The sequence below is a fragment of the Perissodus microlepis genome, chromosome 4 (genome assembly GCF_051167445.1).
Source record: "Perissodus microlepis isolate ML-2025 ecotype Zambia chromosome 4, ASM5116744v1, whole genome shotgun sequence".
Classification (NCBI taxonomy): Eukaryota; Metazoa; Chordata; class Actinopteri; order Cichliformes; family Cichlidae; genus Perissodus; species Perissodus microlepis.
Genome location: NC_140464.1, coordinates 19,388,050 through 19,402,553, shown reverse-complemented (window position 1 = coordinate 19,402,553; position 14,504 = coordinate 19,388,050). Strand labels below are relative to the sequence as shown.

Here is a 14,504-nt window from a genome sequence, read left to right as displayed (position 1 = left end):
TGTCAGCACGAACAGATGCAGGAGTTGTGTGTGTGTGTGTGTCTGTGTGTACACAAGTCCAGTACTACTGCAGATTACCTCGCCCGTATGTGACTGTACTCCATTTCCCAGCTGCCAGTGTGCTTGACAGGCAGGAAGCTGAGGTTCTCTACTCTTACAAGATATAAGTGAAGCTGAACTTCACACATTCTCTAATAATGTTCGCCTATCAAACTCTGTCTGCACGATTCACTGTGCACTCGCATGAAATTAGCCCCCCTGTGTGTGTTTGTGTGTAAAAGGGAAAATATGAGGGCTGGCACAGTACTGCACCACTGTGTCCATTAAATATGCTCACTGCACAACTTTTCAGCACCTGCACCCAACACAACAGCACACTTGCTGTCACACACACACAGACACACACAGTTGATCTGAAAAGCTTGGATTTACCCGCACAAACACGACTGATGTTGAGAGAAGGATAAGACAGGGAGGAAAAATGGAGGGAGAGGCTGCCAGAGAAACAAGAAAAGGCATAAACAGAAAGTGCTGCGAAGCCTGGGAGTGTTATAAATATGTACCAAGCTGAGGGACAACTATACACACTGAATAGAAAGTGAGAATAGTCAGATGATTACTGGCGACTGTGACCTGTAAGCGTGGCTGGACATGAGATGCAGTGAGAAACTGTAGGCAGCAAACTCAAGCACACAGGTGAAGGGAAGTTTTACAGCTTTACACTCATCTACGTACGACTTTACAACACCTAAGCACCTTTTTTCTTTTCACTTTGATTAGGAAGTTTGAAAGTTAAACTCAGTGGCGTCGTGGCTGGTGGCGTCTGTTTAGTTTATCTGGGAGCTTTGAGAGCTTGGATTTGGTGATGAATTCTGCATTGAATAAAAGTGTGAGGTTTTTAAAACTGAGGCTCTGAAGGTGCTTTCCCAGCAAAATAAAAGTAAATGCATGACTCACACATAAAAAATTAAAAACAACACAATCCCAGTGGCTTCAGCAAGTTGCTATACAGGCAAAAGCCCACAACTCTCTCGTTCTTTCTGTCTCTCTCTCTCTCTCTCTCACACACACACACACACACACACACACACACACACACACACACAGGATCTCCTAGTTGCGGATACAGAACTCCTGACCAATCACAATGAGCATCAGGATCAGGATGTAAGATGAGTTCTGATGAAAATGAAATCAGGTTTTTTTGTGTATATTTAGCACTCTGCATGCACACTGTCTCTCTCTCTCACACACACACACACACAAACACACATGCCTACAGTGGAATGAATCTGATCCACTCTTTTGATATGTGCTGTTGTAAATTTTAAGAAGCACACAGCTGGTCTGTTCAGTGACTCTCTTGCAGTCGTTCTCCAGAAACACCCTTCCTCTTTCATTTTTTTTATCTTGTTATTATTATTTTTTAAAACTTGTGTCACGTCAGTCTTCTATGTGAGCTCCTTCTCTACTTCTCCCCCGTACATGTAGGAGTTATATCCGGGCGGCTGCACATACTCCTCAGACTTATCCCAGTCTGTCACCCATCCTGACCCTGCTCCACCTCCTCCTCCTCCTCCACCGTTGAAACCAGCCCCTGATTGGCTTATGGCTCCGTACTGCCCCCCTCCACGGTACATCTCTTCTGTTTCATTGGCCAGTTCATCCTCGTCGATTATACCGCACTTCTCCTCACTTGTGTCCTCTATGTCTGCCCAAGGCTGCTTTTCTCCTGATGCAAAGAGTCCTAGTGAAGAAAAAAACAGATCAGCATTGAAACTGCGATATTTTAGAGATGCGTTGCAAAACACTGTAGAGCCAAAGTCCTACCATAGAAAACCACTCCTCCATAATGAACAAGTGAGGCTATAAGGAAGACGTACTGCCACTCCTCACGCGTCTGAAATGATTCAAAAGGTATTTTAGCACAAGAAAGAGCAAGAACAAGTCTCCTTGGTGTGTCTTTACTCATTAAGTATCTTGAGCTTTATGCTCAGCTTTGTTGATACACGTGAATGAGTCACCTTGTGTTTGGTCATGGCACCAACTATGAGAGGACACACCATTCCAGATAATGTTCCCACTCCGTTTGAAATGCCCATCAGTATGCTGGCATATCGAGGCGCGATATCCAAGTGATTGACATTAAACCCTGAGTGAAAGAGCAACAACACAGAATGATTTTTACACTTAGGGGATAGAAAAAATGATATAATTTTTTTAAAACACATTTTCGTCTTAATGACGTTCACTTCAAACAGTTTTATAAGATAATGATCTAATATCTGTCTGTGTGTGAAATATAAAGCCATTTCCAGGGAGTAGCGGGCACAGCTTGTCATCCACAAACCAACTGGGGATGCCATGGCAGCTAAGTCCATCTTTGATATACAGTCTATGCTGCCAATGAAAACACTACAGCTGACTGACAGACTCATGTTTGCAAATTAGGTCATATTTTAAAGTCCTATCAATGTCAAGTTTTATTCTCATTATGTAGCTTTATTGTAATCAAACTGTCAAAACTCATTAATTTTGATTGGTAAATTTACCATTAAACAAACTTAACCTAGCTAACTAATATGGCAAATTCATGTAAATTAAAAGTCATGTAAATTGGAACATTTTTAACAGGATTTTATAATACTGTGAAAACCTTCAGAAGCAATAACCTGAAATAACAATTTTCTTATGACTTCATCAGTCTCTCACATCAATGTGGAGGAATTTTGGCCCACTGTTCTTTATAACTTTACAAAGTTAATTGTGATTCGCATCAACTGATTCATACACACCTCTCCTAATATCTCACCACAGCAATGCTTTTAGGTTGAGGCGTGGACTTTGACTGAACCATTCAAGATCATTTCTTTCTTTATTTTTCAGCCATTCTGTTGCAGATTTTCTGTTCATTGTCCTGTTGCATGACACAATTTTAGCCAAGCTTCATCTATCAAACAGATGGTCCCAAATTTCACTCTGTATACTTTGTTAAACAGAGGAGCTTGTGGTTGACTCTATGACTGCAAAGTTCCCAGGTGCTGTGACTATAAAACAATGGCTGGGATGACTAAAGGGGAGATGACACACAACAAAATTAAATAAACCATTGTGCAGATTTCTTTGTTTTTAAATATTGTTGGAAACATTTGGGAAAATGTAAGTAGGGCAACACATGTCAACAGAATCTAGAAAATGTGTCATTTTCATACTTTTAAGTTAAAACTTTAACGGGAACCAGTTTAGCTCAGTGGTTGAGCAGGTTATCACACCCCACGAGGACTGGGTTCGATTCTGACCCTTGGTCCGTTGCAGTGTGTCTGCCCTGTTCTCTTTGTCCCTGCTTTCCAGTCTCCTCCTCACTTATAACTATCCAAAACATTTGATTTACCACTGCCCTGCTCACATTTAAAGCAATACTTAAAATTCCATTGTCTCTCATTAAACCTTACTATCACCTTCATGTAGCAACAGTAACACGACAAGTCAGGTTTTCACCTTACATGTTTAGAACATAGATTACCTGAGATAGCAAATCCACTGAATCCCACCGCCAGGACCAAGAAGGAGATGGCAATACCCTTTGTGTGAGAGTAGCCCACCACCAGCAGGAGGGTGGCTTCCATCCCAAAACCTGTGGAAATTCCAAAGAAATCCACATCAACACAAAGGAATTACGAACACTAATAACAAACCCTGTTGTAACGGTCAAGGCAGTGCCGATATGCCGTAATTTTCAGTGTTTGAAGCTGTACACGTGTTTATGCACACGCTGATTTGACCTTTAAGTTGTGCTGAAATATTAATTTGCTTCTAATGCTGGCAGCTACTGCACTTTAAATATTCTAACTGCAAGCTGCAAAATGCCCCACAACTGACAGCATAGTTTCATATGTTTAATTTTAGGAGAACTACAGCATCATTAATAAGTTCATCTTTACACATTTATTTATTTATTTTTGCAATGCTTCTAATTTAGCTTTAATCACTGTGATGTGTCAGAAAGTACTGAAAGAATTGTTTAACTTTTTGCAGCCATTTCTGCAGCAAAAATGAAATGCTATTATAATTTCCAGCTGATAATAGGATGAAGTTTTAGTGAAATAATAATTTGTCAGTTTTCTGAGCCATGGTCTAAAGATATTTAAGAGCAGTTGGTTCGTAGACCTCGGTGCTCTGGGAGGAGTGTCAGATGACAATTGTAGAGTCAGAGAATTATGGTACCCTCATACCCATTTAATAGGCTCTGTTGGCCAACTAAGAAGGTTCACCAGAGCTGTATAGAGTTATTTAGTTTCTGCTCATAAACCATAAGCCATGCTCTTATGTTTGATAGCCTCACCTCCACAGTTCATGAGCTTCCTGACGTTGGTGGTGGACATCAGGTTGTGGGTTCTCAAGTAGTCAGCCAACTGGCCCCCAATAGGCACGATGATTGTCATCACCAGATGGGGCAAAGCTGACACTATGCCCACCTGAAAGTCATGTATAGGAGAGGCAGACAGTGTGTACATGTGCGTGAAAAAGGCAAAAATAGTGGTTTTGGGGGGAAAATGAAGGGAGGATGATGAGATGTTCAAATTTGTCCTGACCAAGTGGGAAAATTACAGTTTTACTTGCTTTGACCCTACAGCTTGGATGCCATGCTAACTCACCTTGCTGATCTCAAAGCCAAAGACTTCTTCAAAGTAGGCCGGCTGGCTGATGAGCAGCAGGTAGAAGGTCCAGCTCCTGCAGAAGTTGGCCACAATAATGGCATAGACTGGCATGGAGGTGAAGAAGTGTCTCCACGGGGTTTTAAATTTCTACCACAAAAAGTAACAAGATATTAATGATATGCACCAACTCCACCAATTAAGAACTGCAGACTCAGCCAAGTGCATGGGTCTAAATACACATACTTGAAGGGGATTGAGAAATGATGCAGACTCTCCGATCGCATCTTCAATGTATTTCCTCTCCTCTGGTGAGATGGTGGGATGGGCTGCAGGACTCTCGTATGACACCAGAATCCAAAACAAATACCAGAATATCCCAAAGCTGCCTGGGAGAGGGAGACAGAGAAAGAAAGACACAGACATAGGAGACAGAGAGAACATTTAAGAGAGAACGAGAATGAAAAGGAGTTGTGGAAATTTAAAGAGAATCAAATAGTGGACATTTAGGGAAATTTGCATGAGCAGTCTTGGTGAGAAAGATAGTAATAAAAGTAACATAACACATATTTGTGGATGAGGGTACTAACCATAGACATAAAATACAGAAGGCCACCCAGTGTATTGCACCAGTATCCCAGCTAAAGGCATGGCCACCACTGCCCCAGCATAGGATCCTGTTAAGACAACACACACAAAGAAGGCACAAACCCTGTTTATATCTTTCTTTCTTGCACTCAACATGTTTTAGATGCATCATAGTCTTTTTAAACTCTTAAACGTTGGATGAACTTCTAGCAGTTTCATCACAAACGTGTCTTCAAACCCAAAGAACCTGTGCAGACATTGTAGATACTGATCTGTGAGGTGACAGGAAGCTGACATTACCACAAAAAGCTGTCGTGGCTAATCGACTTCGCTCAAGAGGAGGTGCCCACTTGGCCCAGATCCCATGACAGGCTGGGTATGATACGCCCTAAAGGATAGAATACGGTCAGGGAAACACCTGTGCATGTGGGAATAGTCCTACACAGAGTCCAGATGTGGACAAAAACTCATATTTACCTCTACAAGGCCCTGGCATATCCTGACAAGTATGACGCAGCTGTAATGGCAGCGAGCGGCAGATGGAATCAGCATGTTGAGCGTCGATGTGGCCACGATGGCAAAGCCGAACACTCTTAAAAACACAAAGGACAGTAACACTGGCATCAGAACATGAAAAAACCCCAATACATAGTAACACAGGACTGGCATTTTCTATGAATGCTGGGTCAGCTGCTTTGCCTCTTACTGTTCTGATTCAAATTATTCTTTTTTACACACCTAGCATGTATGCAAATTCGACCAGATCTGACACCATAAATGTGGAGATATTAACCTGTTTGCTGCAAATTTTTGACATATAAAGCCACCCGGGATTTGTGTGACGATGTAGCCCCAGAAGAAGGAGCCGTGAATCATCCCCACTGTCTCTGGATCCCAGGTGAACTGTGCAGCCTGGAGAGAAGAAAAAAATTATATGACTTTAGCTCACTTCACAACAGAGGAGAATACCTTGAAAACTTAAGGTCAAGGGCAGGAACTCTGGTTCATCATCCCCAACCACAAAGCCCACGAGTTGGATGTCCCTGCTAAATACATTAAATAGAACCAATGGTTCAGTATCTTGCTAAAGGATACTTCGACGTGCAGACCTGAGTAGCTGGGGAATCGACTAACAACATTTCGATTGGTAGATGAACTGTTTTAACTCCTGAACCACAGCCAAGGCAAGCTGGCACAGAGCTGGCCTAGACTGCAGGACTTTAGAAAATTTGATATCACTACACAAAGTAAAGTTTGTTTATCAGCAGTTAAGATGATGCCAACATCAAAACGCCTTTATAGAACTTTTCAGCTTTACTCCCCAGTTTAAAGCATGTCCTAGAATAGTCTAATACTCTAATACATGACACTACTTATTATGACTTATCAAGTCATTTAAAAAGTTACATAATTACAACATTTTATTCTTCTGCAACCAACTACATTGTAAAAGGGATAGTATCACCACAACACACTGCATACTGTGATTAATATAAACCATTAGATATATTCCAATGAAGATTTAAAGTGATCCCACAGAAAAAGACATGAGACAGTAACTTTGATTGGTACTGTGAAAATACTGCATGTTACCTGTGTTCCAACACAATTATTGCAGATGTGGCTTAATATCAAATTCATAAAGTAGGTCAATAAAGGCACAGAAGTTTTCATTTCTCTTCTGCTACTCACCACAAGTACTTCCTTGTTGCCTTTGTAGACAGTATGATCATTGACCATGCTTACAATGGCCACACCTAGGTTGCACCTGATGCCAAAGGAGATGCAGAAGCCCAGGCCAGACAGGATGGCGATGATGTACCGCCGGGGCAGGCCGAAGCAGGTGCAGTCCACCACAGGCAGCTCTTTCTCCTCCACCAGCTCAGGACGACCCTCCGCCGACAGCTCAATAGTTTCTCCATTGGGCTGCCGTTTCTCAATCAGCCTGATGGGAGACAGCAGAATATGTGTTAGGCTTTTGGGGTAAAAGTGAACAAAAGACAAAATTCTGTGTATTATAATGTGCTGCAATGAAATCGATGCCACGGTGATCTTTACACCTAGCCTCACAGATGATCTGATCTAACAAATCAAAGTAAAACTGCAAGAAAAAGCAGGAACACAAAAGTGTGAGCTTCCTTTAGAAAGGAGATATGAAAGGTTCAGTCTGCAGCTTCCATGCTGACATCACCTGGAGTTACCAGATTATTTTGAGCCTGTGACAAAGAGTTTGCATCTTTTCTTCATGCATGTTTTAAACTGCAAAGATTTTGCACTCTCTCTCTCTCTCTCTCTCTTTTTCCTCCTACAAACGCACTCCTCCAGGCTGACATCATGCTCCACACCGGGGTCACGCCTGACTCAGCGCGTCCCAGTGTGTGGAAGCAGCTGTCACAAGCCGAGGAGCTACGACAGCCGCGTCGTCTCTGCTTCAGGATCCAAGGAACCTACTGGTCCTCTCACTCTGATAGTGTCCTCACCACTAAATGCCTTCATTTTTATGACATCATTCAGCCAAACCTGCTTAACAAATTAGCATTATGTTTAAAACTAAAAAAGGAACTTTTGTAGAAAATCAGCTTTTAAGGAGTTACACTTTACCGAGCTGCAAAGACAGGGGTGTAATGAAAATTTAAGCAAACCTATTTAAGCACAAGTGTCTAAAATGTGTTTGCTTGTTTTAGCCTATGTGAGGTGATCTGCTTGTTTTCCAGGCTATTGTTCAGTTTGTGTGACCATTTTTGTAAAACAACATGTCGAGCATCCCCCCCAGACAGAAGTCATACAGAGAAGTCAGAGAGCAGCCATCTGTGTATTACAACCTCCATACTCACAACAAAAACACACACACTTCCATCAGATTTAAGTAAACAACACCTACAGATATACATTAGACAAAGTGTCACCATTTTTTCAGTGAATGTATATATCAGTGTTCACTGTCTGTTAAATTTGAGTTCGCAGCAGAGCGAATCATGTGTCAGCCATCCACTTTCCATTGAGGTGATCCAGTTAGCCAGTGAGCTGGAGAATTGTGCACAGAAAAAAGCACAATCAACACGGGGGTCAGGCTGGCGAGGTGACGATGGTTGTGTTTTAAAGAAAGCGTTTCATTGGTGTTCGGGGCTTAAACAAGGTTAGAAAGCAAGTGTGCAAAGTCAAGACAAGTCAGCCTCTGATGCTGATTAATTATTGACCTTTTTTTTTTTTAGATAAATTATTTACTCCAGCTTTTACACCACAATCTGCCACCATTTATCCGTCTATCGTCATCCACCGCTGTCATTATATTTCTTTTAGTTATGCGTGTGAATTCCACTCCCTCCCCCTTTTGCACACAGCACACTCTGTATAATCTCGATATGCATCCATGCAATCTGTCAAAAACGAACTAAAATGCAAGACAAGAAGACAGGTCAGTGCAATTACGAGTATAATTAAAACTGCCTACATAAAGAAATATTCTACTCTTCAGTAGATAACAGAAAACACAATGGAAAGCAACATTTTTGGAATTTGTGAGAGATTAGAGAGGCTGCATCCCATCTCCCTCCCTCCCTCTTAATCTGTCACTACACTAAGATTAGGATTACAAAAATGATTTACTTCCGGAAATGAATATGGATGGACAGACGGACTCTGCTGGGCACGATTCAGCACGTTTCTCCCTCTATCACGGCATGCTGTTGAGTTCATGCTGGTCATGTTTTTTAGTCCTTCTGTAACTCAGAAAGCCTTTTTCAGCTTTTGCGTCAAGCTGCAAAATTTCAGGTTGTGCCTCACCTGTTAGTTAATGGTCTACATTTTTATAGAATGGCCCATCTGACTGACTTGGAAATGGGACCATCATGTGTTCATTGCTGATCTTTCACACAAAGCGTCCTGACCTAAGGACGTGATTTGCAGTGTGTTTCCCAGTGGATCAAATACAAGAAATTAAAAAACTGCAACTAAATCCTGGAAGCATTGAAAAGGGCGATGCACGACAGAAGCAAAGTTGTGCACATAAATTTGTTGAATCAGTTGTTCACGCTCCTGCCGCTAAACAAATGTGCTGACTTGTCCCCCTGCGTGGAGCTCCTCCCTCATAGTTGGTGAAGGCTGCAGGAGAATCCTCATTAAACCTCAAGACAGATTGCAGCTTGACACCTGCCCATATGCTAAGAGCTAACGAGGCTACCCCACAGCAAAAAATGGTCGTTAATTACAGATCCTTCCACTAAAAGGCAGCCTCACCCCCTGTGTTCGTGTACAAAGCTGAAGTGAGGGAATTTCCAGCTTAGAAGCAAAGACTTAAAAGATTCTTATACACAAACTTCTTACTTCTTAACATGCTGACTGGTAAAATTTACCAGCTCTGTGTTGAAGAAGAGACACTGGTTCACAATACTGCTTGCTTCCACTCATCTGATGGAGCTGATTGGTCTCAGCTGTCAACAATTAATGAGCAAGCGAGCATGAGCAGGCAGGAGTCCTGCGACCTGGGGCTCTCTGAAATATCATAATTACAATAGTAGCAGGCTCAGTGGAGGCACACGCTTCAAACCGAGCTCATGATTTTCACCTAGACAAAAGAAGCAAAGTCCTAAAACCTGTTTAACCCCAGCGTGAAGACTTCAATACCTCCTGAGTTTAACTGGTGTAAGGTGTTACACAAATTTGATTATATATTAAAAGTATGTTATATGAAACTCCTTAAAACAATAAAAAAATAAAACACAGTTGTTGCTAAACTGTGAGTGTTTGCAAACACTCTTTGATTCTGTAATATTCTGTCAGCTTTGATAAAATCACAGCGACTCTCAGGTGACTCGGGGCCTTTATTAGACTCTGTATTAAAATCACCAATTCACAGAGTATTCGGTGTAATCCTCTCATATGAGGATGATCGAGACTGAGAGTGAGACAGCGAGGGAGTAAAAATATTATATAACACCAGACACCCTGGTCATTATTTCTCCATATTTGTGAGCTTAAATTGATTCTTGATTTTATTCCTTTTCTTTTCTTTTTCTTCTTTTTTTTTTGTCTCATTTCAGCATTTTGGAGCACGCAAAGTAGCTTAAAGATTAGATTTTTACTTTTTCTCCGAGAACTTTGTAGTTTTAATAGTGATTTTGTTGTTGCCCCCCTCCTCTCCCATCCTTTGCGAGCCTCTCGCTCTCCCTGAAGTGAACAGATTGGGTCTCGGTGGGACTGTGTCACCCAGGGAGACACCCTCCTCCCCATCCTGTCACACCACTTTTTTCTCTCTCTCTCCTGCTGACACACACACACACAGACACACACGTTTAACAGTTACACGTGTGACCTTCATAGACGTATTATCTAAATACTCACACAGTATAACTCAATCGCAGTATGAGTGCTGTCTCCACACACACAACACTTCTCGCTACATTCACCAGAGAACAACACTTCAACAATGAGCTGCACGGGGTCGTAATATGATAATCGAACCACGTATTAGCTTACATTAAAATATTTCTTCACAAACTGAACAAGTGAAGCAGACACTAAATGCTGAAACCGACAGCATGGACAGCATCGCTGCCAAAAACCAGGCATGCTGAGTCGTTGCAGCTGACTCTCCAAAGTGGCACAGCTATTGTAGATGAATCTCTGGTCATCTGTGAAGACTGTTTCACAAACCTGTGCCCATGTTCCACACAAAACAACAGAGACAGATGAACGGATAAAAGATAAGAATAGGAAACACAGAAGTGTCTCAAATGTGGACTTGGTGTCTTGTAAGATTTTGCCTTTTGTGTTCAAGCTTGAACCTGCTTTTTTCCTTAGACATAGCTTTATCAAGACTAACAGGAAATCCATGACAAAGACATCCTACATATGATACAAAAACTAATGCTAAATGCTGGGATTAAATGATGGCATGCTTTCCTCCCTGTGCTTCACCACAAGCAAACATATCAAATAATTATCTTTTCGCTTCACCGTTATTTGAAAATTTTATTCAGAGCTCTTCTGCAATGACACTGAACAGTAGTAGCTGAAAAATGCACTCCACTGCAAGTAAGATGGATTAAAAATGGATTACCTGTCATATTCTGTATTGTCTCACATGTAGTACAGCACAGCCTCTCATTGTGTAGCCAAGCAATCCTGCAGATGCATTTAAAAGTCTTTTAATAAATCGAAGCGAGGCATTTTTATGATAGCGTCTTTGGGGTACTATTAGTAACTTTTGCACACAACCCAAATTAAAACCAAGAAGCAGTTGTGTGATTATATTTCATGCAGAGCTGTGAGAATAGCCAGATTTGGGGGATCCATCTGGAAACGTTATAAAAGAGCAAATAATGTAAGCAGAGATGTGGAGTGACCTTACAGCGCTGAAGTTTGTGCTTACCTAGTGGAGTTTAATATAGAAACAGGAGATGCATTCTGATGGAGAAAATGTTTAAATAATAGATGAACTCCTGGCTGCTTTCATCAGGAGGGATCACGGTTTTGTCTGTGAGGTGGTGAGATTGCACGCAGACACACTCGTCTGCTTACACAGTGCAGGGATGCCCAAGTTTCACCACTCATTCACACATATACAGCTTTATATACACACACGCATACACAAAACCATAACACACTGCTCTCTTATTCTTTGGCTGCACTTGACACATGCAACCGCATAAAACCACGAGGTCACGCTAAGCTGAGGAAACGCCCACTAAAGTCAACCTGAATCCAATCCAACACATCACATCTCTCATGGAATCAGCTGTGGCGGTGATGCGCATGTGTGGAACAGTAAGAGAGAAACGAGACAGGCATGTGTGTGTTGATTTAAGAGACCCCAGTAGGCTGAAAGCTGCTGGTGTCTCAATGGATGGAGGATGAGGAAGAAGGTGGAGGAAGGAGGAGGAGGCAGTGGCTGGAGGAAGTGACATGGCTTGTATGGGATGGAATGAGTGGGAGGGGAGAGTTTAGGGATTTGCATGGCTCAACAGCTGGACTGCAAAAACAGGCTATTTCAGGACAGGATTTATACGTTTGGTTGCTACCTCAAATCCTGGGAGAGCCAAAGCTTAAAGCAATGGTTATTGCATGAGGTTCTATGATTGTCTTTAATCTGCCTTTTTTTATTTATTTATTTTTAAACTGAAATATTGTCAGTACATCAATCTGTGTAGCAACTTTCACACTCATGTGTACTTTATTTACACATATGCAGCACTTTGAAATGTTCATAATCAGAGAGGATTATGAAGCTTTCTTTTCTTTTTTTAAAATAAGTACCTGCATGCACCTCCAAAGACATAAACTATGTACCATACAGGCTGCAGCAGTGACATAGTTGTCTTTTTTATATCGACCTTTCTTATTTATTGGTGCAACTAACAATTATTTTCAGTCTCAATTAACCTACATATAATTTTCTTAATTGATGGCAACAACCAATAATCATTTGGTTTGTATTGTCAGGTAGGAAAAAACATAGATGGGGAAAAACACAGTTTCAAGGAAACGTGTCCACAAGGTTTTGTGTGTTTTATCACGCAGGTGATTATTAAAATAACAGTTTATATGCCTGTCACTCAAAACTCAAAACTCAGCCTGAAATATTAAAAAACTTTAGAAATTCACACCGTATTTCAGTCGTTTCTATTCATTTCATTCATTTAGTATAATCCAAAACACGTTTTCATAACAATTAAAATGAAATCCTTCTTTCGCTTTAAGACGATCAAACAAACAAAAAACTGCAAATCATTTTTAAGTCACATTATTTAAAAGGAAAAAAAACATACGGCAAAAACAATTTGGAGCGCAAGAAATGTAATTTATACCGGGAAACTAAAGATTTAAACTTTCCGGTTTTATCTGGCCAGCGCTTTCATTCAGCCTGGTCGTGCCAATAACGCACGGAAACATTATGTAACCAGACTTTCTTCTTCTCTCCAACACCACTTTGAGCCGGATCGAATCTCACAACATCGAACAAAAGCGCAAACAATAAAAAAAAAGCATAAATGCAATAAAGCATCAAACCACAAAGAAAGAAAGAACAAACACTCTTTTTCTCTCACTGATAACTTCTGTAACACTATGGAGTACCCGTTATGGGCTTCTGTTACAGCGACGACAGTGTGTCATGTTTTTTTCTCCTAATAAACCAAATTATTCCAAATATTATGGATTTCATCCATTATAAAACACTTCTCCTCTCACTTGTGACAATCAAAACTCCCTACTGCGCAAACGCGGACTTCTGTCGCTATTTTTGTGAAGGGTTAAACCCAACACATTCCTCTACTATTAAAATAAATAAAGAACCAACTTTTTTAGTGTTAAAAATTACTGCTTGGAGGAGAGAGAGATGACGGATGCACCAACAGCACCGCCACCAACAGCACTGATCTGTGTTGCAAGAAAAAAAGGCGTAAAAACGCGCACAAATCCGGGGTGAGTTGAGAACATTTCAAATATCAGTGTACCTGTGAATTTTCCCCAAAGTTTTGCCCGCGACCGCCTTAAACCTGTCTGGTCGGATCTCCATCTTTGCAGCTCCTTGACCCGGCCGGTGTGCTGATGTCCCGCGCGCCCTCCTGTCCTGCCCGAGCGCGCGTCTCTCTCTCTCTCTCTCTCTATCGAGCACAAATCCCTCCTTCACTGCACTGCCCCCTCCGCTCCGACAGGTGTAGGCCTTTCAGGCTCCGGGCTTCCTTGTAAAGGGATCGAAAGCCTCTGGTCGATGGACTCTCGAGTTGGGTAAGATTTCGTTTATGCTTATTCCAAACAGTAGATATACTCACTGTTGCCCTTAGCGATAGTGCAGGAAAACATGAATAAATAAAATGGTGGAATATGATGTCTTCTCAGTTTTGTGTGTGTGGTGTAAAAAAAAAAAGTAGCAGGGCTGATACTTTAGTACTCTTTCAGCAGGTTTCTCACACGTGGATTAAGTTCCTTGTCCCAAAATCTATGAAAATCTGAATTCATGTTCATCTGGGGTGTTTGTCACCGCCACAGGGAGACACTGAAAATGGAGCCTCAAGCTCAAGACCCCTTGATTAGGACAAGGCTGAATCCATGTCCAGGAGAAATGCCACCTAGCATGTTAACATATGAAATACCTCTTCTAATCTTTCTCTGTTTTTAATTCGTCTGTATGCTCAGGATATTGTCGTGTTCACCATGAACTCAGTTTATAACACTGATCGAGCCACAATTAAGTGCTTTTGTGTTGCATATATGTTCATATATGAAGTATAGATAGATTTGTAAATTTTAATATAATATTTA

General features: G+C 41.3%; 1 protein-coding gene across 1 annotated transcript; it reads right to left on the bottom strand.

Moving 5' to 3' along the window:
• Positions 1 to 1,229: 1,229 nt before the first annotated feature.
• On the bottom strand, positions 1,230 to 13,840 carry slc17a7a (solute carrier family 17 member 7a). Its single transcript, XM_084926302.1, has 13 exons — positions 13,697 to 13,840; positions 6,936 to 7,188; positions 6,037 to 6,155; positions 5,721 to 5,835; positions 5,544 to 5,631; positions 5,246 to 5,332; positions 4,902 to 5,044; positions 4,656 to 4,805; positions 4,343 to 4,475; positions 3,524 to 3,634; positions 2,025 to 2,152; positions 1,831 to 1,900; positions 1,230 to 1,747 (listed from the first exon to the last, which is right to left on the bottom strand). Exons 1-13 carry the CDS (start codon positions 13,756 to 13,758, stop codon positions 1,452 to 1,454), a joined length of 1,755 nt encoding a protein of 584 aa, XP_084782428.1. The 5' UTR covers positions 13,759 to 13,840; the 3' UTR covers positions 1,230 to 1,451.
• Positions 13,841 to 14,504: the final 664 nt, after the last annotated feature.